This window comes from Macrobrachium nipponense, chromosome 5, assembly GCF_015104395.2.
Source record: "Macrobrachium nipponense isolate FS-2020 chromosome 5, ASM1510439v2, whole genome shotgun sequence".
NCBI classification, from domain to species: domain Eukaryota; kingdom Metazoa; phylum Arthropoda; class Malacostraca; order Decapoda; family Palaemonidae; genus Macrobrachium; species Macrobrachium nipponense.
This window is the reverse complement of record NC_061107.1, coordinates 144438537-144465979: the sequence shown is the minus strand read 5'-3', so window position 1 is coordinate 144465979 and position 27443 is coordinate 144438537. Positions and strand designations below refer to the sequence as shown.

Below are 27443 nucleotides of genomic sequence, written 5' to 3'. Positions count from 1 at the left end.
TGTACGAGAATTCTTACATATTATTGATATTTATGAATTTTTGAATGAATTGTTATTTGTGCTGTTTTAATGATATCTAAGATACTTGTATATTTTTGGTTATACCATGGTTTATGTTAATAATTGATGCTACTTTCAAGACTTATGAAGTCCTGAAATATACACAAACTTTAATTAATAATAAAGCTTCAATTAATAAAAAAAATGTGCACAGACAAAATATGACATTATAATAAAAATATGAAAAAAATATTTCATGTCACAATAGCCGATTCCATTACATACGGAACAATCTACTTCTGAGGCTTGTCTAGTTCTACCTCCCTGGCCAGCTTTGCTGCTGCCTGCTTTCGTCTGACCTGTAACAAAACATAATCAAAATTTCAATATAACTCAGATATGGAATCTATACATGGCATGATCTGCACATAACCACATAAATCAAAAGCCACAAAAAGTGGGCAGAATTCTTGTTTTCATGGCATAATTATTCAGTTTTCTTATTGACATGCTATATAAGCCATCCAATACAGTACAAGGTAACCCATACTTTCTTCATGTATAATGAGAATACTCTATAGGGTATGTACCATCTACAATTTAAAGCTCTCTAACTTCAATCTCTAATTTTTCACAAAAGCATACTATAAAATTTTTCATTTATGTGAAAATGTTTTTAATAATCTTAACTAGATACCTGAATACAATGGTCCCCCCTGTTTTCATTGGGGTTGTGTTTCCAGACCCCCCCCCCCTCCCGCAAATAGTTAGAATCCCTGAATAGTTGGATCCCCATATTAAAACAATTAAAACGGCCTATTTCGTACGTTAAAACTCAAGAAAAACTCACTAAAAGTTTTTATACCTGGATGAAAGTGGAAAAAAAAAAAAAAAAAAAAAAAAAAAAAAAAAAAGGAATTTGTGGATATTTCTCATAGAAGAATACCGTGAATAGGCAAATTTCCTGCGAATAATGGGGGGATATGTTCCAGAGAGAAATTCGCGTATGAGTGAGTCCGCGAATCCAGAAAACGCAAATAGTACAGGGGGTCCACTGTACACAGCTATATACATATATCATATTTGATGGTCTATAGAACTCCCTGATATTTCCCCAAAAAATGGCTCAAAACATACATCCAGATCTTTTGTGTAAAGTTGAGGTATCTGGTAGGCTAATGGTTACTCAGACAATGAAGACAACCAGTACATGTCTAGCCAAACTCCATAATAATGTTAGTATTACAGTAAAATCCATCGGAACTGGCGTCTTGGAACCATAAAATTACCATTTATGTACTTATATTTGCTAGTTGCAAGAGAAAACTCCTCTAGATGCCTCAAGTGTATCCTGAACTGTTATACGTATAACCATTCATCATCAATAAATAATACCTATCCTGAACTGTTATACATATAATCATTCATTATCAATAAATACAATAAATAATACCTAACATCTTAAACTCAACATTATCTCTCTCTCTCTCTCTCTCTCTCTCTCTCTCTCTCTCTCTCTCTCTCTCTCTCTCTCTCTCTCTCTCTCTCTCAGCCTAACTGGTTCAACAGAGAAATTAAAAATAAAATACAAGAAAGAAATAGACTGCACAAATCAATGAACCCATACCAAACACCAGAAGCAAGCAAGCATACAGAACTCTGCAGAATGGTGGACAAATTAGCAAGAAATGCAAAGATGAACCAGGATAAGAGAGTTGCATCAGTTTTTAAAGAAAACCCAAAAAAATTCTTTGTGCATGTTAGTAGTAGGAAACCAATAAAAAATAGCATAGGTTCCCTAACGGACAATAAAGGAAACCTGGTGAACTAAAACTTGGAAAAAGCAGCTATTGAATAAGTTTCTTACCAGTGTTTTCACAACTGAAGATACTACCTCAATATGTACCTAAAGCTGCTATTGAATATGAAGGGGCAGAACTGTTGGACTAGATAATATTTACAGAGGAGGACATTAAAAACAAAATAGACAAACTCAAGTTCAAATCTCCTGACCCAGATGAGATTCATCCAAGAGAAATTAAAGAGCTAAAAGAGATAGTTCCTCACCTATATAAACTCTACAGAAAAAAAAGCAGAACAACAAAAGACAAGAAAAGGATGGAAACTAAGTAATGTGCCCCCAGTTTACAAAAAAAAAGTCCAAGAGAAAAGCCAGAAAATTATAGACCAATCTGTCTAATGTCAGTAGTTTGTAAGATTTTCTAGTAACAACTTGTTGTTAAACAGCCAACACGGTTTCAGACAAAACAGATCCTGCCTATCAAACCTCTTGGAGTGTTATCATAACATGCTGGGTATTTACAACAGTAGTAGAGCAATATATACTCTACTTAGATTTCCAAAAGGCCTTTGACAAAGTTCCAAACAAGAAACAAATGACAAAAGTTAGAGCTCTAGGAATTGTAGGAGAAATTACAGATTGAATCGAAGACTGGCTAACTAATAGAAAATAGTCTTAATAAATGGTGAAGAATCAGAAAGCCAGAGAGGGACCAATACCCCTGAAGTCATGTGCTCTACCCTGCCCAGACATAGCAGCAGAATCAAGAGTCAAATACCCCTGTCTGATAGCTTCACGTAACCAAAAAGATTATATTCTTGGACACCTCTTTCTTCAAATGCCCTGTGCTAATAAAAAGCCTACGAAAACCTGGCCTAATATGTCGTGTCCTCTTAAGATAGCAACACAGAGCCCTGATAGGACACAAGAGCTCTTGAGAAAATCACCGCCCACAAAGTCATTCAGAGATGGAATGGAAAAGGAGGCGAACCTGTCATCCTGCACCAAGGGATTCTGGGTCTTAGCCACAAATTCTGGGACAAATTTGAAGAACACTGCCCCCCAACCCCTGGTGTGCTTCACATCATAGCTCAGGCCATAAAGCTCCCCCACTCTCTTCGAAGAAGCCAAGGCCAAGAGGAAAACCATTTGAGTGTCAAGTTCATGTCTGATGAACATGTAAAGGCTCATAAGGAGCTTTAGTGAAACTTCTCAGGACCGAGGAAACATACCACATTGGGGGCTTGAGCTCCCTTGGAGAACACGGCTGCTCAAATCCCTTAAACAGCAAGGAGAGTTCCCAGGATGAGGAGATGTCAATATGTCTAAGATGTAACACTTAACTCACGACCACCCTGTAGCCTCTAATAGCGGAAACAGACAAGCCTTTCTCATCCCTGAGGAAGACCAAAAAGTCTGCTTTGCGCTGAATAAAGGTTCTGAGTGGAAAAAAACCCCGTTTACAACACCAATTACAGTAGATCGCCCATTTACCTTGGTAAACGGCAGAGGTAGATTTCCTGAGATTGCTGGACATATGTCCTGCTGTCTTCTGAGAAAAGCCTCTCGCTCGGAGGAGATACTTGATAGCCTCCAACCGTGAAGAGACAGGAATTCTACTGACTGGTGGAATTTTTCTACACGTGGCTGACAAAGATGTTGCCAAGGGGGATTCTCCCTTGGCGGCACCAACCACAAAAACAGCAGATTCGGAAACCATTCTGCCTGTGGCCACAGAGGAGCTACTAATATCATTCTGAGACTCTGCAAACTAATCACCCTGTTCAGGACTTGGCGGATCAAATAAAAAGGAGGGAAAGCATACACCTCCAGGTTGTCCTAGGGACCTGATGAAGAGACAACTCTATGCCTAAGATCTGATCCCAACGACTGAGCTTGTCCTTGATCACATTCCTTTTGCCTGGGATATACCTAGCTGAGAGCTCTACCAAATTGCTGACCGCCCACTGGTGAACCTCGACTGTCAAAGTGTGAAGTTGACGCGAAACCAGTCCCCCTGCTTGTTCACATAAGCGAGCACCGTGGTGTTGTCCAACATGAGAACAACAGAATGTCCCTCTACTTTCTCTTGAAATTCCTTCAGACCTAGAAAGGCTGCCTTTAACTCTAAGACGTTGATATGCTGCTGTCTGTCCTCCTAACTCCAAACACCCGAAGTAATGAGGCCACCTAAATGAGCACCCCAACCTGTGAGGGAGGCGTCTGAAAACAGAAGGAAGTCCAGTGGAAGAGAACACAGAGGAACACCCTTCAAGAGAGTCTGATTGTCCAACCACCAACGAAGATCTTCTCTCACTTCTAGCAACAGAGGTACCCTTATCAGGGGTGAGTCCCCCGCCGGAGACCAGAAGTCCCTCAGTCTCCATTGCAGAGACCAAAAATGACGCCCATGAGGGACCAGCTTCTCCAGAGAAGACAAATTCCCCAGAAGAATCTGTCACTGATGAGCTAACTGATCCGGTTGCGACAGGAAGTTGCGAGCCACTACTTGCAACTTCTCCAACCTCTGGTTAAACAGGAAAACCCTCAAGCCTACCGTATCGATGCCCATGCCTAGATAGAGAATCATTTGACTGGGTACAAGATTCGATTTCTCTTGGTTCACCGAGATGCCAAGTTCCAGACAAAACTGAAGCAAGCGATCTCCGTCCTGCAGCAGCTTCTCTCTGGATCCAGATAAGACCAACCAGTCATCGGGGTATCTCACCAAACGGATCCCTTGAGCATGAGCCCAAGTTGAGATGAGAGAGAAGACTCTGTAAACACTTGAGGGGCCATGGTCAACCCAAAGCACAGGACTTTTGAACTCAAAAACCTTGTCTCTGAGAGAGAAGCGAAGGAACTTCCAGGACGACAGATGAATAGGGATCTGGCAGTATGCGTCCTTTAGATCTAGCATGAAGTCATTTTCCTTCACAGCTGCCAACACCGATCGCGGAGTCTCCATCTTGAACCTTGTCTTCCTGACGAAATGATTCAAGGTGGATAGGTTAATCACAGGTCTCCAACCCCGTCGCCTTGGGCACCAAGCAGATGTGACTGTAAAACCCGAGTGACGGACGCACCAATTCCCCTATTGCACCTTTGTCCAGCATTTTCTGCACTTCCTCCCGGAGAGCTAAGAACTTAGGAGAATCTGGGGGATGCTCGCCTGAGAAGAAGTCTGTCTGAGAGCTGGGGGGAGAAGTCGAACGGTAGTAAATACCCCACCTGAAGGACAACTACTACCCACTTCTCCACCCCATAACTCTGCCACTTGGCCCACTGGCCCGCCAGGCACCCACCCATCTGTGGCAAAGGAAAGGGAGAGGCGCCCAACCTATAGACGACCCCCTATTTCAACCCCTGGAGCCCCTCCTTGTTCTGTAAGAGCGGGACCGAAAGGGACGTTGGTCCTCTGACTTAGGCTGAGACAAATGATAGGGCCCAGCCGAAACCGAACTCCTAGACAGCTTACCAGGCGACGATCTCTGCACTTGCTGAGGAGGAGGAGCGGGACATCTCCAAGAACGAGACTCAACTTGGACACAGCCTGGTATACCAACCTGTCCTTCATGTCAGCTTGCTGTCAGTCTATCGCATCCTCCAGCTCAGTCCGAGGAAACAGGAACTGAGATTCTAATAAATCTCCATTCCTGAGCGCCAACAAGAACTCGGGGACAACTGATTTTGCCATCCTGGACAACGCCGCATCCCTTCTGATCAGAAGATTAACCCACAAATTGACACTTGGATGTTCAAGATACGAAACCGCCGTGCCCCCACACTCACTAACCAACCCTTCTGGGGACCTGTCAGATGCAATCTTGGAAATGGCTGTCGACCACAAGTCTAACCATGACACCGTCTGGAACATGGAGGCTGCTGTAGACTCCAAAGCCAAGGCATCCTGCGGATGCGGAAACAAGGACAGGCCACCGACCTCACCTGCTCCAAAGTCACCCCTGGCTTGAGACGCATAACGTCTGGGTTAAGATGACGAGGCAACAGGCAGACAGAGTTCGTACAATAATACTTCCTATGCCTCGTGACTGGTGGAGGAAGCAACTTGGATGAACCCCTTGACCGAAGAGACCCGTCCCGAACTGACACAGAAGCGTTCAAGTTTTGCAAGACAGACTGGACATGCCCCCGATAAGGGAAGCTGAAACGACGACTTGGGTACTTGCGTAGCCCCCAACAAGGCTTCTAAGCAAGTAAGAGTGAAAGACAACCGAGCCTGAGTCCTACTCTCCAAATTGTTGAACCCACATATGAGATCAACAACCTCGGTGATGGAAGACAAAATCTCTGCTGTCTTCCCTTCCTCCTGCTCCAGAAAAGGAGACCAATGACGAGAAGATGAAGCAAGCTTATTCAACAAACCTTCCTCTTGCAAACCAACTGTAGACCCAGCAGCCAAAGAACCTGAAGCACCAGCAGACCTGTCCAGACTGGGGTCACGCGCCAACTCCTGCAATGAACCAATCACAACACGAGGAACACTACTACGAACACTCGCAATAGATGACTCATGTACATGTCCACATACGCGTCCGTGCAGAGCAGACACACGTATATGCGACAGAGAAGCATCTCAAACTCTTGACGCAGAACGAGAATTCCTCAGAGTCAAACCCTAAACAGCACCAATGGGAGGGGGAAGCGAACACCCCAGTAGCACCACTTCCGCATTCACAACTTTCAATCTTTTCACAGGCACCTTAAGATACTTGCAACGACGAATAGGCCCTGGAGCAGAAGAAGCAAATAAATCACCAACATGCGCACATACGTGTGAGGTTGTAACACACTCATGTCTCAAAGAGGACAATGCAGCCACAGCAGATTGCACAGGGGACAAAACACTAACACTCAGGAACACAGACGTGCCGCTCCTCACTCGTTAATGAAGAAAAGGCAAAGTCCTTAACCCTCCAACGCTTGATACAACGACACAGCAGAGATGGAAGTGCATAGGAGGAGAGGATGACAACACTGATTCCTTACACATCCTCTTGGCAGGAGAGGGAGGGAAGCGACGCAACACGTTTGCTCACAGCCTTCTCAGCCGACAAGGTAGCAAACCTAGTCTCCAGAACAGTCCAATCTCTTAAGAACCACCGAACATAAAGCCTCAGACGGATCCACAAGAGAGGATGCAAACGACACGGAAGGAGGAGGATACGTCTTGGACGGCAGCGATGACGTCATGGGAGCAAACGATGATGATACAGGGGCGAGGCAGAGCAGCAGCAGCCCAAGCAAAGATGCCGACACAGCAGGGACAGACGACACTGAGGAAACTGGGAGTGACGTCACGATGGAAGGGACATCAGCAATGGAACTGGGAGTGACGTCACGATGGAAGTGACATCACCAATGGAACTGGGAGTGACGTCACAATGGAAGTGACATCACCAATGGAACTGGGAGTGACGTCACAATGGAAGTGACATCACCAATGGAACTGGGAGTGACGTCACAATGGAAGTGACATCACCAATGGAACTGGGAGTGATGTCACCAGCGGCGCTGAGAGACGTCACGGCCTCGGCCTGACCTGAGCTAGCAGCAGGCCTTGCTGGCGGACCAATACAAAATAGCTGAACTCAGGCACCAACGTAGAGAAGGCCAGGGGGAGGAGGAAGAGCTGGGGAGGCCTGAGGGAGGAGAGCATCCATGAAATGCGTCAGCAAATCCCCCAAGGAGGGTGAACCCCGTAGCCCAAGTGATGCCCAGAGTGCCGCCATTTTGGACGCCGCCGAGCCTGAAATATAAGAAACTAATGAAATAGCCCCCCCTCCAAGCAAATTGACCTCCGAGGAAGAGGGGGCGATATTACACATTAAATCAGCCTGAAGGCCTCCCGATACTTCCAATGATGAATCGATGGAAGAAAAGGAAGGAGACACAGGCAAATAAACTCTAGCATCATGGGGTGTGACTGCGGAAGAAGAAAAAGAATTGTGGTAAGACGATGAAAACCCTTTCCACAAAGGAAGAGTAGAAACTCTACGATGCTACCTCATACTATAAAATAACTTCCACTGCACTTTAGGCCACGCACAACATTCCAGGCAGGGATTTGTTATGGTACAAACATTAGCACAACACCTACTGCATGTGGTGTGTGGGTCTGTAGCTGAAGAAGCCAGGAAATGAGAACACGGGAAACCTCGAGTTCCCGGGCACATACGTTGGCGAGGCCGAGATGAAGCAGAGGAAGCCATATTAACACAAGCACACTCACACAGACTATCAAAAGAGTAAAAAAGGGCAAACAACCAGGTTTAAGACCGTGAGAAGGCAACCGCGACTCTCACCCAGGCGGTTAAGAAAAAGACTAAATGCGATAGCGTGGGTGCGCGGTCTTTGACCAGTTTTCACCCAATATACGCACGCATTGCCAGATTTCACAGATTTCTTGCTTTTTCATCTCTGATTGTTTAACCAGACCCAGCTGGGCACTAGAAAATTATCCTATTGTTAAGACAGACGGTTTTTTGCATATGAACAACTGCCTATTTTGTTAGTTAAAACTCAAGGAAAAACCACTAAAAGTGGTTTATTACAACAAGTGCATTCAATCATGAAATAGATATGAAAATGCAGTATTTCTCATAGATAAATACAAGCAGTCCCCGGCTTACGACGTTCCGAGGTTACAACACTTTTCAATTATATTTATCAGAAATTATTTCCAGATTTATGAGGCATGTTCCAGGGTTACGACGCTTACAACGCTGATCTGGCAGAAGAAATATGACTCCAAAGATGCAAAATAATCAATATTTGAAGGTTATTTTGATGAAAAAATGCAATAAGAATGCAGTTTACATAGTTTTTAATGCACCCAAAGCATTAAAAGTAAGGTTTTCTTAGGATTTTTTACGATGTTCCGGCTTACGACGATTTTCGGCTTACAAAGCATCTCAAGAACGGAACCCCCGTCGTAACCCGGGACTGCCTGTACTGCAAATAAAGGAATTTCCCAGAAATAATGGGTAGATAAGGTCCATAGAGAAATCAGCGAATACGTGATCCCACGAATGCCAAGAATGCAAATACAGTGGTACCTCGAGATATGAAAGGCTCAACTTACAAAAAACATGAGATACGAGAGCTAATACAAAAAATTTTACGGCTCTACATACGAAAATAGCTCAAGATATGTAAGGTTGTTGCTGTAAAGTCCGAGATTCGCCTGGACCACCAATAACAATTTTGAAACTTGCGCGCCGCCAACTGAGTAGACTCTCCACCATCCAACTGCTCTCCCATTGGTTCCTGATGCTAGTCACCGCCATGAGATCCTTCTCTCCTATTGGTCGGCATCCCTCCCATCATGCATCTACTATGTAGCGGCGTGCTTTTTCGGCCACTGCACGGCATCATCTGTATCGTACGCACGCGGTATTCGTTCGTTCTAACGATTTCGTTTATTAATGTAAATTTGTTAGTGATTTCATTGTAGTATACAGTAGTACCTCGAGATACAAAAGGCTCTACTTACGAAAAACTCGAGATACGAAAGCCAATGCGAAAAATTTTACTGCTCTACATACGAAAAGTTTTCAAGATACGAAAGGTTGTTGCTGTAAAGTCCCGAGATTCGCCCGGACCACTGAGAACAATTTTAAAACTCCCGCGCCGCCAACTGAGTAAACTCGCCACCATCCTCCCGCTCTCCCATTGGTTCCTGATGCTAGTCACCCCATAAGGTCCTGCTCTCCTATTGGTCAGCATCTACCCCTTGTGCTTTAAGTATTCGATTAATAAAAGGTTGCTGTAAATTGAAAAACTTATTCATGCAATACATTTAATAAAAAAAAAAATTAGGTAGATAGAATAAAAAATAGAAATGAATGGTTATTATACTGTTTGGTAGTTTCAGTAGTTGAAGAGAGATAATGAAAATTTACTTACTGTGTAAAAGTGATTGCTTGGCGATCCGTTCGATTACTCGTAAGTGCTGGATGTAAACAAATGTTTGGAAGCTTTTTTGTTGTTTATATAGTTAATGGTTACTTAATAATTTTATTTTGAAATGAGTACATGCAATACATTTAATAAAAAATTGTGAATTAGATATCATAAAATATAAAATAAATCAGACTGCCAACAAATACGTATTTTTTAGAATTCTTCTTCTGTTTTATATTACATTACGTATACGTATGTTTCATTATAGCTGTCAGTAACTCTGTATCTCCATTAGGTAAAGATAGAATAAAAAGGAATAGAAATATGAATGGTTATTATTACTGTTTGGTAGTTTCATTAGTTGAAGAGAGATACTAATGACAATTTATGGCTTACTGTGTGCTAGGAAAAATGATTGCTTGGCACTCGTTCGATACTCGTAAGACGGGTAAGAGTTGAATGTAAACAATCGATTGGAAGGTTTGTTTTTTGTTTGTTTGTGTATTATAGTTAATGATTAATTAATAATTATTTGAAATGAGTACATACTGATTATTTATACATTTTATTGGCATATTCTAAGCTTTTAGCTCTTAGGTTTAGATGTCAGAATCATAGACTAGGCTACAGTAGCAACCGCTAACGTAGGCTAGGCTTATTGCTAAGGGACATATGCTAAAGTCCTAATATATGCAGTAAAAATGGGGTTGAACATTACATGCAGTTGAATATTACTCAAGTATGTACAGTATTTTGCCTTTTTAGAGTCATATTTCTTCCGTCGGATCGGCGTCGTAACCCTAGAACATGTGTTTTAGGCCTGGAAATATAATTTACTGGGGTGTTTTTGGAGGGCTTGGAACGGATTAGCCATTTTACATGTAAAATGTGTTCCAAGATACGAAAAACTCATGATACGAAGGCCGTCTCGGAACGGATTAATTTCGTATCTCGAGGTACCACTGTACTTTTTCGTGTTGTGTGAGAACTTTACTCCATACGTACACGTATACATAACATAATTACGTACAGTATATACGTAGTCATGGGTCCCAAGAAACTTGAAATTCACGGAAAGAAGAGGATCCTCTCTTTGGAAACGAAGATGGAGATTATCAAGAAGTATGAAGCTGGTATGCGATTGAGTGTGATCGCCAAGGAATATGACCGAAATCCGTCGACAATAGGCACCATCCTTAAACAGAAGGATGCTATCAAAGCAGCTACACCTTCCAAGGGCGTCACTATTTTGTCCAGCAATATTGCCCAGGCCGAAGACGACGGAGGAGCAGGGATATCAACGCCAACCCCAGACTTAAAGGCTTTGCGTGGGTGGTTCAAGAAATACGGACTGGCATTCATTCGGTGGTGCGGCATGGGGAGGCTGCCAGTTCGGACACGAAAGCGGCCGAAGCCTTTAAAAAGACGTTCGACGAGATGATGACCAAGGAAGGCTACAGTTCTCAGCAAGTCTTCAACTGTGATGAGACTGGCCTTTTTTGGAAAAAAATGTCTCGTCGGACGTACATCACGTAGGAAGAGAGGAAGCTACCCGGGCATAAGCCTATGAGAGACAGGCTTACGTTCGCACTATGTTCCAACGCCAGTGGGGATTGCAAGGTGAAGCCCCTACTGGTCAATCATTCCGAGACTCCTCGAGCCTTCAAGGCCCACAAAGTGATTTAGGAGAAGCTTCCAGTGATGTAGAGAGCTAATGCGAAACCCTGGGTAACGAGGCTTTTGTTCACGGAGTGGGTAAATCTGTGTTTCGGCCCGACAATGATGAAAATTTTGGAAGAGAAGCGCCTCCCTCTGAATTGCCTGCTGGTGTTGGACAATGCTCCTGCTCACCCTCCTGGCCTCAAGGAAGATATCCTAGCGAAGTATTCCTTCATCAAGGTTCTTTATCTTCCGCCTAACACCACCCCTCTCCTCCAACCCATGGACCAGCAAGTGATATCGAACTTTAAGAAGCTGTATACGAAACATCTTTTCAAGAGATGTTCCAACATCACCGATACCACAAACCTCACCTTGCGTCAATTTTGGAAGGAGCATTTCGATGTTGTGATATGCATCCGACTCATTGACCAAGCTTGGTAGGAGGTTTCGAGGCAAACCTTGAATTCCTTATGGAGGAAACTCTGGCCTGATGCCGTACCCACCCGAGACTTCGAGGGATTCGACGTGGGCGAAGCTGGTGCTGCAGATTCAGAAACAGTTGACGATCCTGAAACTGTTTTACAACCAGATCTTGATGAGATCGTTGCACTCCACAAGTCCATAGGGCTGGTCGTAGACGAGGACGACATCAACGACCTTCTCGAGGAGCACCAAGAGGAGCTTACGACGGATGACCTAGAGTTGGAGGCCATGCAACATAACATCGTTCAAGACGAGTTCTCTAGCAGCGGCGAGGAGGAGGACGACGACCCTATGACAACAGCAGAAATTAAGGATGTTCTAGCTGCTTTTCATAAAGTGCAATCATTTATAGAAAAAAGACCCCGAAAAGGCTTACACAGGTCGTATGCTTGAGCAGTTCGATGACGCTTGCCTGAGTCGTTTCAGGAACATTGTGAAAAGTAGGCAGAAGCAATCTTCCTTGGATAGTTATTTTTTAAAGAGGCCTTTAGTACTAGCAGGAGTAAGCAAAAAGGAAGAACCAAGTGATACTAAAAAACAGAAAGTTGAAAGTGGTGATGAAGTTGAAATTTGGAGAGGGAGAAAAAAAAAAAAAAAAAACGTAAAGTATAAAAAGGTAAAAAAAAAAATGTAAAATAAAAAAAAAAGGAAAAAAAATTTTTAATTTTAGTTTTTTGTAAAGTTAAGTGTTACAGTTTTGTTAAAGTGTTTCGTAAAGTTTAGTTTATGTATGTTTTCCTTACATTTTTTATGTGTTTCATATCTGCCGTTTGTCCTCCTCCTCTGTCGCCACTTTCGGAGATAGCCTCACTCGAAAGGTAAGCTTCCACATTTTACTACATACGTACAGTATTTCTTGTATACCATGTACACTAATACACTTTATTTACAGGTAATTAGCAGTGAGTATTAAGTTAGGTATTGAATGGTCTAAATTGTTGTAGTATTTCATTGTTTATAGGTCAATTTAGCTTTATTATGAAATTTACTGGGGTGTTTTTGGAGGGCTTGGAATGGATTAGCCATTTTACATGTAAAATGCGGTCCAAGATACGAAAAGCTCAATTATCAAGCTCTACAAAAGGGTTCCTACCATAATACAGTGGACGACAGCCTATTCGCGGTTCTGGATTCACAGCTTTAACTACTCGTGGATTTTTCTGTGGAATGTATATCTACTATACATTAACCGCAGAAAATTTGCCCAATCACAGAATTTTTTATAGAGAAATATTCACGAATTACTCTGGAATGGAGGAAGACTAAAAATCCCAGGAAATGATAAAATCATATAAACCTTACTATGCACCTACTGACGGAGAAGTCCTCAACATGGGCTTTAAACACTCATGTCAAAAGGAGATCAAAACCCTCTCTAAGTATCTTGAGGTGCATGTCCTTCTTGATTATATCTACAGTAGGTCCTTGGTAATCGCTGGGGATAGGGACCACAACCACCCACGTTAAGCAAATATCCGCGTTATCACATCCCTCAAAGAATGTTTAGGTTATAACCTAACTGCCTATTTCAATAGTTGAAACACCAAATACATCCTCCCTAAAAGTTCTCATAGGCTAACTGCCTACCTAAATACTAGTTCAAACACCAAATATACCTTAAACTATCATATGGGATCTCACCATTGATCTAGCCTACCCTATGTTGATTGAAGAGGATATACATGTACAAACTATCGCAAAGGCAAACACATTGCATGCTCCTATTAGCAGTAGTAGCAGAAGGGAATTGTCTTTGAAATGGCTCCCTTGCTTGTTTTATTTCTTCTTTTTTTGAGTTTAAGCTTTATGTCTCTATAATGTCATGAACCTTTTATAACTTTTTCCCTATTTTCAGTTTCCCCCTTTGGCAGATCTGCAAACAAGAGTATATTAGTTAACAATTCCTCTTTATTTTTCCAGTATGGCTGCTGTACAAAACTACATCTATTTCATGAATTAATACATTTATAATAAAAAAAATTACTTACTGTTCTGATTACAGTACCGTACTGTAATGTCTATTGGAAAATGTTCGTCAGAATGTTTACATTCTGAGAATCGTTGATTGCTTATTACCAAGAGATTTTTTTTGAAAAAAATTTAGTTGCTAAAAGAAACAAATTTATAAATGGAATTCTCATTTTTAACTTTGTACATAAAAGTTTATGATACAGTAATTCATATTTCAGAGAGAGAGAGAGAGAGAGAGAGAGAGAGAGAGAGAGAAGAGAGAGAGAGAGAGAGAGAGAGAGAGAGAGAGAGAGAGAGAGAGAGAGAGAGAGAGAGAGCTTGGGATGATAGTTAGACTGGCTTAGGACAAGAATAACAACACCATTGTGTTGTTTATATATGAAACTCATATCTTATATATTATTATGGTAATTAGAGATGAAACCTCAATAGTGATAAATATTCTCTTGTATACTGTTATATGTGTGATAATGATTGGGTCAACTACTAAACTTGTAATGAAGCAGAGTTGAGTAAATCAGAAAAACAATAAAAATATGGTAACAAGTATACCTACGTACAGTAAAAATGACAAATATCAGGGAAATCTGTTTTTAAATAAATATTACAAATAATGATAAATATTATAGTTAATCCTGTAAGTGAAATCAATTTTATTGAAATGTTGCTTTTTTCATTACAAGATATATACAGCGGTACCTCGACATACGAAATTAATCCGTTCCGAGGCGGCCTTCGTAACCTGAGCTTTTCGTATCTTGAACTGGATTTTACATGTAAATTGCCTAATTTGTTACAAGCCCTACAAAAACACCCCAGTAAATTATATTTCCAGGCTTACAACACATGTTTTAGGCTTACGACGCCAATCCGACGGAAGAAATATGATTCCAAAAAGGCAAAATACTGTACATACTTGAGTAATATTCAACTGCATGTAATGTTCAACCCCATTTTTACTGCATATAGTAGGACTTTTGCATATGTCCCTTAGCAATAAGCCTAGCCTATGTTAGCAGTTGCTACTGTAGCCTTGTCTATGATTCTGACATCTAAACCTAAGAAGCTAAAAGCTTAGAATATGCCAATAAAATGTATAAATAATCAGTATGTACTCATTTCAAATAATTATTAATTAATCATTAACTATAATCATTATCTATAATACACAAACAAACAAAAACAAAATAACTTCCAACCTTTTGTTTACGTTCAGCACTAACGAGTACCGAACGATCGCCAAGCAACCAACCATTTTTACCTAGCACACAGTAAGTAATCATAAATTTTCATTTTCATTCTCTCTTCAACTATACTGAAACTACCAAACAGTATAATAACCATTCATTTCTATTCTTTATTCTGTCTTTACCTAATGGAGATACCGAGTTACTGACAGCTATAATGAAACATACGTATAATATTAAAACAGAAGAAGAATTCTAGAGACTATTTGTTGGCTTCGATAATAGCAGTCTGATTTATTTTATATTTTATATCTAATTCACAATTTTTTATTAAATGTATTGCATGTACTCATTTCAAATAATTATTAAGTAACCATTTACATAAAAAAAAAAAAAAAAAAAAAAAAAAAAAAAAAAAAAAAAAAAAAAAAAAAAAAAAAAAAAAAAAAAAAAAAAAAAAAAACTTCCAACCATTCGTTTACGTTCAGCACTTAAGAGTACTGAATGATCGCCAAGCAACCACTTTTACCTAGCACACAGTACAGTAATAAAATTTCCATTCTCTCTCTTCAACTGCTGAAACTACTAAACAGTATAATAACCATTCATTTCTATTCCTTATTCTATCTTTTCATAGTTTTTTTTTTATTAAACGTATTGCATGAATAAGTTTTTCATTTTACAGCATTCTTTTACCAATAGAATACATAAAGCACATGGGGTAGATGCTGACCAATAGGAGAGCAGGATCTTAGGGCGGTGGCTGTCAGGAACCAATGGGAGAGCAGGAGGATGGTGGCGAGTCTACTCAGTTGGCGAACAAGTTTTAAAATTGTTCTTGGTGGTCCTGGGCGAATCTTGGGACTTTACAGTAACAACCTTTTGTAACTTGAACTATTTTTGTATGTAGAGCCAAAAAAATCTTGTTTTTTTTTTCTTTCGTAACTTGAATTTTTTGTAAGTTGAGACTTTCGTATGTTGAGGTACCACTGTATAATGTATGAGAGAGAGAGAGAGAGAGAGAGAGAGGAGAGAGAGAGACTTTGTATGATGTGCTACTTCTGGTTTCTAGTGTTGGTGCATGAATGTTACTTACAGACAGTTTACATAGTAACATACAGTAAATGTTCATATGATAAACTGACTAGATTTGAATAGTTAACTTACAACCAAATATACCATATGTATACAGGAACCATGCACCACAAAACATAAACAATGAAGCAGTCTAGTGCTGTTAGAACACTTATTCACACTGTTCTGCAATTATCCGCTGTGATTAGTCTGGTCATTCTGTTTCCTTTTACCACTGTTACTTGTACAGTACATTGTATACGTCATTCAACATAAATGCATACACATAACTGAATGCACACATACCCCTTATTACCATCCTTTTCCTTAATAACTAAATGACTTTTTAGATCACAATCACATTCGTGACCCTAGTCTATGGAATCTTGGCTGATCTGGCTTATTACACTAGCAAATAACTGACAATTTTCAAGAATTTCATTAACAAATGAAGGTCACAAAAAGGTAAAATTAAGAAACAAGCTCCTCACCGGTTCAGGTATTATCTCCTTTTTGCGTTTCTTGTAAGGAAGGATATCAGCAACCTGAAGGAAATTTCTCACTGTCTTCTTAACATATGGCTGTGATACCACTATTGCTTCATCAGATTTCTCATTCCTTGAAGTGGAAGGCTGAGATATTATACTAGGAACTTGAAGAACTGGAGCAATGGAACTTGTAGGAACTGCCATGGCAGGAAGCGTTTGTGCTGGAGCAGGAGGAACAACAAGGTGCTTTCCAGGGGTGGGAGGAACAGAACCCATGGATGGTACACTATTACTTGTACTTTCCTCACTAACCAGAGCAGGTTGAGCCTGAAAATGAGTTTTTTAACTTACAAAATAGCATATAGCATTTACAAAATTCTTTCCTTAATATGTACTGCATATGATAAAACTATAATCATACAATGTGAGACTATACATGCAACAAATTATTCTTGTCTGAGAGGAAAACTGTATTTCTATTTTTAGCAATGTAAAGATCTCCCAGAAATAATTGGAAAATGTTATAATTCTGTTTCATGAATACAAATTAAATACTTCAAAGTTTACTTTTTCTTATCTCAGAGGCTAAGCATTACCAAATATGAAAACGTGAAAACATTACCATTATGATTAAGTGTATAATAAATACCTTCTGAGGAAAAGGATACTTCATCATTGAACACACTAGTACATACTTTTATTTGCTTTTCTTTCACAGAATACTGAGATGTATGTAGCAGTCAACCAAAGGGTAATAACAACTTGAATCATTTTATGGCTCAAATCCTCATATTTGCCAAGATCTTTATTATGTACTCACTTAGGCTTAATTTAATTGCAAAAGTACATTGCATAATCATGGGATATATGGGTACTCAACAATTGATAAAAAAAAAAGTCAGTGCTAACATTAAAAGGCACTTGAATGGATCAGTTAGTGGTGTGATCAAGGGAATAAGAGACTAAACTATTGTAAAACTATGGAAGTATTAATTGGCTGGTCTCATAATATGCTCAGAAATTATTTCGTTACTTTGACATAATTTTTGCACCATTTTATATTAGCCGTTACATGGAGTATTATACATGAAAATGTGCGCAATTTCATGCACAATACAACAAAAAACAACTCATGGTTGTAGCTTTTATCGGTTTCGAAATATTTTCATAAAAATAACAATGTGCAATAATTTCAACCTTCGGTCAACTTTGACTCGACCGAAATGGTAAAAAAACGCAATTGTAAGCTAAAACTTATATTCTAGTAATATTCAATCATTTACCTTCATTTTGCAACAAATTGGAAGTCTCTAGCACAATATTTTGATTTATGGTGAATTTATGAAAAAAAAAAAAAAACTTTTTCCTTACGTCCGCGCGGTAACTCTTCCGAAAAAATCACAAATTTTTTTGTCTGATTGTCGTAATGTTTGCATCATTTTAAATTAGCCGTTACATAAAGTTTTACATATGAAAATGTGCACAATTTTATGTAGAATACAACAAAAAACAACCCATGGTTGTAGCTTTTATCAGTTTTGAAATATTTTCATATAAATAACAATAAGTGACAAAATTTCAACCTTCGGTCAACTTTGACTCGACCGAAATGGTAAAAAAACGCAATTGTAAGCTAAAACTATTACATTCTAGTAATATTCAATCATTTACCTTTATTTTGCAACAAATTGGAAGTCTCTAGCACAATATTTTGATTTAAGGTGAATTTATGAAATAAACTTTTTCCTTACATCTGCACTGTAACTCTTCCGAAAAAATCAAAATTTTTTCGTCTCATTGTCGTAAAATTTGTACCATTTTAAATTAGCCGTTACATAGAGTTTTATAAATGAAAATGTGCGAAATTTCATGTAGAACACAACAAAAAAACAACCCATGGTTGTAGCTTTTATCAGTTTTGAAATATTTTCATATAAATAACAATATAGAAAAAATTTGTCCTTCGGTCAACTTTAACTCGACTGAAATGGTAAAAAACTGCCATTGTAAGCTACAACACTTACAGTCTAGTAATATTCAATCAATTACCTTCATTTTGCAACAAACGGGAAGTCTCTTGCACAATATTTCGATTTATGGTGAATTTTTGAAAACTGCTTTTTTTTTACGTCAGCGTGTTACGAATTCATGCATCATTTTGTGATAATATTTTCTCTGTGTTGCCTTGATCGTTTTACAATGTGTTATATACCAAAATGATAGCAATTTAGAGTACAATACAACGTAAAAATTTAACTCATTAGCTTTAACCGTTTTGCTCACAGCACGATTTGTATACAATTATATATGAAATTATTTTTTCGTGCTGTCATATATCCCAATATTTATATATGATAATTATATTCTTTTTCATTTCTGATGGTTGCAAACTAAACTTCAGGCAATGACAAAAAAAGGAGCCAAAAATGAACTCTTAATCTTGAAAACTAAGCGTGCTGTGATTTTTTGAAAAAAACATTTTTTCCGCTTCGGCGCTCACTCGCGAACGCTGCCAGCATATGGGAGACGATTTTTAAAATACCGCTTCGGCGTTCAAGGGTTAATTACTCTAAATATTTATAAAAATGTATCATGCCTTTCACTTTAAATATTCTATTTTATAACACTGCTAACATGACATCATATGCTGCATTAGCCTTGTTTAGCATAGGCTAATTCCAATAAATGTTACTCTAATGCCTATCAATTACATCTGCATATGTGGATAGCTTGAAATACAATAACATATATGCTAAATACACAAAGGAAACAGGCACCACACAATGGAAATAACAAAGCAACCCAATATAAAGCAGTGCTTTCACAATGCGAGCAGTTCATCTTCTATGGTTAGTCTAGTCACTGTGTTGTTACCTATGAAAAGAATTAACTATATACCCATAAATTACATACACTTCTTGTGGATTATTTGTGAATGATGTTACAGTAACTTGATCCTGAATAGTTTGGGTAGACTAGCCTATTGTAAAGGTGGTCTTGTATTAGACATTTTGCTCGCTTTAATGTTATACCTCCTGCTTTATAAGTTTAAGTGATTTCACCCATTTCAGAAATTGGAATAAGTAGTTTTCTATTATCAGCGGTAATTTATTCTATTGGCAATTTTTCTTTCTGCAATAACTATGCCTTTTGATAATACAGTAACAGTATTAACCTCTTTAGACAAAAAGCCTATGCAACTCCTGTCAGTCTTAGAGCCAGAGTTGTGATTTACATTTTACTTTTGATATTGTCTATGAAGCTGCTACTAATCCTGCTGTGACAATCATTCCAGAGTAATTCTAAAGAAAAATATGTGTACTTTAATGTAGAATGTTTGTAAAAAGAACAATAAAGGGATCAACTTGCAATACAACCGAGATAAAAATTGAAAAAATTATGCTCCAATGCCTCATAAATGACAATGATTAGAGTTTGATGACACAATGTGTCATAACTGTGCTAAATCTTATTTTGAAAAATGATGTAAGATTACACATTCATAAAAAATTTTTTTATAACAGTAAATACAAATCTTACTTTTCATATCAAATCTGGTATCGATTAACCAAAACGCAAGAAATTTTATCCTGAAGTATCTTTTCAATATGAAGTTTTTATGATAAAACAAAGTTTAATGTATACTTACCTGGCAGGTAATATATATAGCTATATTCTCTGTTCCACCTGGCCAGAAATTTTTCAAAACTCGCGCAATCGCTAGTAACCTATTAGTAGTTCAGGCAACCACCAACCCCGTTACCCGTTACCGTGGCGCTAGCGCTAGGAACCGTTCCCAATTGGGCCAGATTTTTTTCTCTGAACCCTGTCCCCTGAGGGGAGGCGGGTGGGAAGTTAAATTATATATACCTGCCAGGTAAGTATAAAAACTTCATTTTAATGTATGACACTTACCTGGCAGGTATATATATAGCTGATTGACACATTTGGAGGTGGGTCAAGGACAGCAACATTCTTAGAGTATAAAATATTATTAAAATATTATTCAAACTCCAGGTTCCTTACCTGCTAAGGTAGCTGACTTCATAGGTCCTGCCTCTAAGCCTGCTTAAACCTTAGTAGCTCTCAACAAGGAAGTGTCCTGTATGTTGAAGAAGCTAAGACTGGAACTGACAACTGGACGTGACCAATGTGTTGACAGATCCTTACAGCCCTCTTATGCCACGGCATTCAAGCTAGTAACAGTATCATTTACCTGAAACTACACACACACCATCACCAGATAATACTAACACGACTGAGAAAAGTACCAGCACCGCCCTTTTCTCAGACGACCAAGAAACACAAACACCATCACCTAATAAAAACAACTAGCTTACAAGAAGGTTATGGGGTGGTTAGTAAAACTCCTTTGCCCAATACTGTACCCGAGGGACACGTATGGACCCTAGCGTCTGACAATTATCGAAGGTTTGTCTGAACGTCCCTAAGATAATGAGACGCAAATATTGAATCAGTTCTCCAATATGTTGATTCATAATTTCCTTGAGGGCTAAATTCTTTTTAAAAGCTAATGAAGTCGCCACTGCCCTGACTTCATGAGCCTTCACTTTCAAAATACCAAAGCTCTGCTCTTCACACAACATATGAGCCTCTTAAAAAATTAACTCTCTCATGTGAAGAAGGCTAGAGCGTTCTTTTTCCCGTCATGGGTCTAGTGGGGTCTTTACTGAACACCACAGAGCATCAGACCTCCCTCTGATAACTCTTGTTCTTTCTATATAACATCTCAAACGCTCTCACTGGGCAGAGAAAAAGTTCCTCTTTCTTGCTCAAAATTACCGACCAATTCACTAGACCCAAAACTTCAAAGGATCTGGCCAAGGATTAGCTGGATCCTCATCTTGGCCCAAGAAACTTCTTGGAATGAAAAACACAACTGCATTGCCGTGTCTCCATCCCACCTTCTTCGATATGGGCCCTGAAGCTCACCTAACTCTTTTATTAGCAGTTGCCAATGCTACTAAAAAGATAGTCTCTTAGCAAGATCTCTCAGAGAGGATTCCTCTAACGGTTCGAATTTGCTAGAAGTTAAATACTTCAAGACCACATCCAGGTTCCCACGCAGGTGGCCTGCCTTCTGATTGTTTTCTTCGTCCCAAACGACCTAATCAGATCTCCAGATCTAAGTTATTCGAGATGTCTAGACCCCTGTGTCTAAACACTGAGGTTAGCATACTCTTATAACCTTTAATTGTCGAAACTGACAAGTGTAAATCCTTCCTCAAGTAAAGAAGGAAATCTGCGATTTGGGTCACAGAAGGTACTGGATGAAGACACTTTCCTGTTTTTACACCACTTCCGGAAATTGTCCCACTTCGACTGATACACCGTGATTGTGGAGGTTCTTCTGGCTCTAGCCACTGCACTGGCCACCTCTCTAGAATATCCCCTCGCTCTGACCAGACGTTCGATAGTCTGAACGCAGTCAGACCCAGAGCGAGGGTATTCTTGTGAAACCTGTCGAAGTGGGGTTGTTTGAGTAAATCTACTATTAGAGGAAGAGTCCTTGGCGTATCTACTGTCCATTCCAGTACCTCTGTGAACCAACTTTGGGCCGGCCAAAACGGGGCTATTAAGGTCATCCTCGTTCCTTTGCTCTCCCTGAACTTCTTCATCACTTTCCCCAGCACCTTTGAAAACGTAGGAAAAGCGTACAGATCTAAGTTTGATCCAATCCATCAGGAATGCATCTACCGCCACTGCTTCCTGGTCTGGAATCGGAGAGCAATATGTTGGTAACCTCTTTGTTCTGGCTGTCGCAAACAGATCACTACCGGACGGCCCCACAACTTCCACAGGCTCTGGCAAACCTCCATGTGCAACGTCCACTCCGTCGAGAGAAGTTGCTCTCTCCTGCTCCAACAGGTCCGCACCCACGTTCTTCTCTCCTTGTATAAACCTGGTGAGTATCACGACCTTTTCCTCTTCTGCCCAAAGCAGAATTTCTTTTGCCCAGATTGTAAAGGGGAAAAGAATGAGTTCCCCCTTCCCCTTGCTTCCGAATATATGCCAGAGCCGTGGTGTTGTCCGAGTTGACCTGCACTGTCTTGTTTCGAATCAACTCTCTGAAGTGCTTCAAAGCCAAGAAAATTGCCAACAGTTCCTTCTTGTTTATGTGCCACTTTGTTTCGTCCTTGTTCCAAAGTCCCGACACCTCTTGAGGGCCAATAATGTCGCTCCCCAACCCGCGTCCGACGCGTCGGAAAACAAGACGAGGTGTCTGGGTTCTTCTGCTGAAGCGACATCCCTCTTGCTAACCTGCCTGGAGTTAGCCACCACTTTAATTCCTCCTTTACTTCGGTCGGAATTAGAAACTGGAAGGAATCCGGTTGCGATTTTCTTGGCCATGAATCCTTCAGGAAAAACTGAAGAGGTCTCATGTGCAGTCTTCCTAAAGAAATGAACCTCTCTAGTGAAGAGAGTGTGCCCAGTAGACTCATCCACTCTCTTGCAGAGCATCGGTCTTTCTTTAGAAAATCCTGCACCTTCTGACTGCATTGGGCTTGCCTTTCGGGGGGGACGGAAAAGCCCGAAAAGTCACTGCCGATATCTGAATCCCCAAATAAACTATCTGTTGTTGGGGCTCCAAATGGGACTTTCCCATATTCACTACCAGACCTAGGTCTTTGCTAAGTCCAATGTTTGACTTACGTCCTCCAAGACATTGACTTCTCGACTGGGATCTTATCAACCAGTCGTCCAGATACAAAGACACTCTGATCCCTCTTAAATGTAGCCATCTCGCCACATTGGCATCATCCTCGTGAATACTTGAGGGCTGTGCAAAGGCCGAAGCATAGGGCCTTGAAACTGAAAGACCCTTGTCCTGAATCACAAACCTTAGATACTTCCTGCTTCCTGGATGAATCGGAATATGAAAGTATGCGTCTTGTAAGTCCAGAGTCGCCATCCAGTCCCTGGACGTACCGCTGCCAGTACTGAATCGTTCGTCTCCATAGTGAACTTGGTCTTTTCTACGAAAAGATTCAGTGACTTACGTCCAGCACTGGCCTCCAACCTCCCGAGGACTTTGCAACCAGGAACAGACGGTTGTAAAATCCCGGAGATTCGTGATCCAGAACAGGTTCTATGCTCCTTTCTCTAGCATGGAAGTTACTTGCTCCCACAGAGCCGCTTTCTTCTCTAAATCGTTGTAATTTGCCCCGAGGGTCTCCGGAGATGTTGCGAGAGGAGGTCTTTTCACGAAAGGAATCTTGTATCCTTCCGAGCTACGTTGACAGCCCAGGGATCTGCCTTCATTTGTTGCCAAACTTCCCAAAAAACCTTGAAGTCTGGCTCCCACTGTCGTCTGGAGGACCGAGTTCTCATTCTTTAGAGGGGGTCTTGGCTCCTCTCTTCGAGGGTACTCTCTTACCCCTAAAGGCGTCGTCGAGCGAATGTTCTTCCTCGAAAGGGCTGTTGCGACGGTCTAGTCTCCTTTGGCGTCTTCTTCACCAACTTGGTTGGTAAGAACTTCTTAACCGAAGATGAAAGAAGATCTTGAGTGGCTTTCCTGCGAAAGGGATAGAGCTATATCCCTAATCACCTCTGAAGGAAACAGCTGTTTCGAAAGGGGAGAGAACAGTAACTCCGATTTCTGAGAGTTAGAAACTCCTTTTGAGGCGAACGAACACAAGAGCGATCTCTTCTTAAGCACTCCTGCTGTGAATAACGAAGCCAGCTCATTCGTTCCGTCTCTAAGAAGCCTTATACATGCAGGACATAATGCTCTTAGCTGTTTCTAAGTCCTGCGAATCCTCTTCTCCTATAGAATTCGCTAGCGCTCCCAAAGACCAATCCAAGAAATTAAAGACTTCGAAAGTTCCTAAAATCCCTTTAAATAGATGGTCAAATTCCGAGACGTCCACCAGACTTGGCCGACTGTAACCGTCCTGTCTGCGTGAGCTGTCCACTATACTGAGAAGTCCCCCTGGGAGGAGGCAGGTACTCCCATGGCCTAGACTTTCTCCAGTAGCGTACATACTCCTGATTTAGAAGCTAACTTAGCTGGAGGAAAAACAAACGAGTATTTTCCCTTTGCTTCTTTCTTGTCCTTCATCCAGTCATTCACCCGTTTTGAAGGGCCTTCCTTCTTCGCCGAAATTGACATTGTCATTTTCAGGAAGGAGGACTTCTTTGGAGTCCTAGTCTTGGAAAACTGTGATAAGGGGGATAACGGAGCTGTCGGTTTAAATTCCCCCTCAAAAACAAAAAACAGCAATAAGACGTGAAGTCAGAACCTTATAATCTGAAGAAGGTTCTGTATTCTTTTCTTCAATTACTTCCAACTCTTCTTCTGCTGAAGAAATATCTTGCAAGTCGTCGTCGTATTGACGCTTCGTTGACGGACTAGCGTCCTGCCGCCTGCGTCCTGCGGCTAGCGAGGCATCGGCGTCCTGCCGCCTCTCGATGTCTTGCCGCCTGCGTCCTGCGGCTACCGATGCGTCTGCGTCCTGCCGCCTCTCGATGTCCTGCCGCCTGCGTCCTGCGTCCATCTTAGAAACGCCTGCTTCCTGTCGCCTGCGTCCTGCGTCCACCATTGGTCCCGCGTCCTGCCGTTTGCGTCCTGCTTCTTCGGAAACTACCTTCCTCCTAGCGCCAGTTCGCCCTGCGTCCTCGGCGAATGCGTCCTTGTCTTCCCTTTTAGAAGACTTAATGGGAAGGAAATCGTCCTTACGCCTCGAAGATGGTTGTTCAGTAGCATCCCAAGACTTCACCAGCACTGCCAACTTGGACTGCATTTCCCGTAAGAAATGCTTCGTACTATCCTCCTGCATGGTAGACGACGAAGGATGAGGATACGAGCTGGACTGCGACCTAAAGGAGAGCGATCCTGTACTCTACCCGACGGTAGAAATACGAGGGGAGGATACATAAGAAGATGGAGGCGATTCTCCCATGGAAATACCATGCCGAGACGGACGTATATCACCAGTGCGTCCTGCGTCCTCTCTAGTACGAAAAATCCTTTTCCTCTTGATCGGCACTGCGTCCCCGTCTTCCGAGGAAGACAACACCTCCGGACTACTCCAAGCCTCACTGTCTTGCGCCTGTCTCTCGAGAGCCGTTGACGTCCTGAACGTCCTCTTGAGTGGGCGAGACACCACAGCATACCTACGTTCTCGCTCGGAAGTCGAACCTTCCGAGGACGCACACTTCCCAGTTACGCCTTTTCTGCGGCGAACTGCAACAGCCTGGGAACTTGCAACAGGACTGTTCGAAGGGCACGCCTGACCCGTGGCAAAACCTCTCCTCGCCTTCCCTTCGACTGTCGACATGCCTTCTCCCTTGGGTCTGGGAGCTTGGACAGAGGTCTAGGTCTAGGAGCACGAGAGAGACGATCAGACGCCCCCTCCACTACACTTTCACTGACATCGAAAGCACTAACTTTGTCTGTAAGTCGCTGTATCTGGTCGCCCATGGACGCAAGGGCAGCGAACACTTTCACAATATTTGTATCGTTCGTCTCCTCCGATACAGCAGCGGGCGCAGGGAGATACCTGGGGAGAAGGAACTACCAATTCTACATTAGAAGGAGCTGGAGAGGAAATACAATCACTCCTTTTACTCGAAGAATTGACTTCTCACTACGAGAAACAGGTCTCCTTACACGATCTTTCTCCAGTCTCTCAAAACATATTTCATAAAGACCTTCCATTCCTTCTCTGATAAATTCTCACATTCAATGCATCTATTCTCCCAAGTACACACATTCTCCCTACATTTCTTACAAACGGTATGAGGGTCGACCAAAGCTTTCGGCAGTCTTACCTTACACCCCTCTTTTACACACACTCTAAACATACTTCCAGAGTCAGACATCTAAAGAACAATCCAAAGCGAATGCCAAGCTAACGTTTCCGAGTACAATACCAAAATCCAAGATCAGTCAGCAACGAGAATGAAAATTCTAGCAGGGAACCACCAACAATGTTGCCGGTTCGGCTGGCAGAGAAAATCTGGCCCAATTGGGAACGGTTCCTAGCGCTAGCGCCACGGTAACGGGTGGTGGTTGCCTGAACTACTAATAGGTTACTAGCGATTGCCGCGAGTTTTGAAAATTTCTGCCAGGTGGACAGAGAATATAGCTATATATATACCTGCCAGGTAAGTGTCATACATTAAACTAAAAGATTTCAGTCAGTTAATGAATTTTATGTAATTATGAGTGTGAATCCTTATAAGTTACTGAATCTACTATGAATTCTAAATCCATGCATAAGGAACGATTGTAATTACTATATGTACTATATATACCATTCTGTGGTAGATAACTAATGCCATCATTACGAAATACACACAATAAGACTAAACTGGTCTACCACACACAAAGTAAGATTACAACACTGGCCAAAACAGCAGTAGTTAAGCTTCGTCCCCTCTGAGTCTATGGCATAGATGTCATAATTACCTTTCAATACGAGATCTAAAAGACAATGTTTCTCAACAGTACATATATGATTTCTACGGCTGATCTATCTTAATTTCATTTGCAGCCTTGAAGTTTATTTTCTTTATAATCATGGCTACTTGAAAAATTTTACTAAATTGTAATAATGGCTACTTGAAAAATTTTACTAAAATAAAAAAAAGCAGTAAACTATTGAATCTGATACTGGAAATGAGTGCCAAGCTATAAAAGATGAAGCACAATGGAATTACCAAAGCATTTTTGCAATTTGACAAAAAGCAGTTTTGAAACTACTAAAAACCAGAACTTGCCTCTCTTTGGTAGGTAGTATAAATTGCAACATTCTTGTTTGGACTGTGGGTAACCTCAACGCTAATACCAGCAACCAGCTCTCTTGACATCTGCCTTGCTTTCCG

General features: G+C 41.0%; 1 protein-coding gene across 1 annotated transcript; it reads right to left on the bottom strand.

Annotated features, from left to right (window-relative positions):
* LOC135215708 (uncharacterized) lies at positions 1–27443 on the bottom strand. The gene is made up of 3 exons (XM_064250666.1): positions 27339–27443; positions 16596–16919; positions 1–359 (listed from the first exon to the last, which is right to left on the bottom strand). The coding sequence occupies exons 1-3, from the start codon at positions 27426–27428 to the stop codon at positions 294–296; spliced, it is 480 nt and encodes a 159-aa protein (XP_064106736.1). The 5' UTR covers positions 27429–27443; the 3' UTR covers positions 1–293.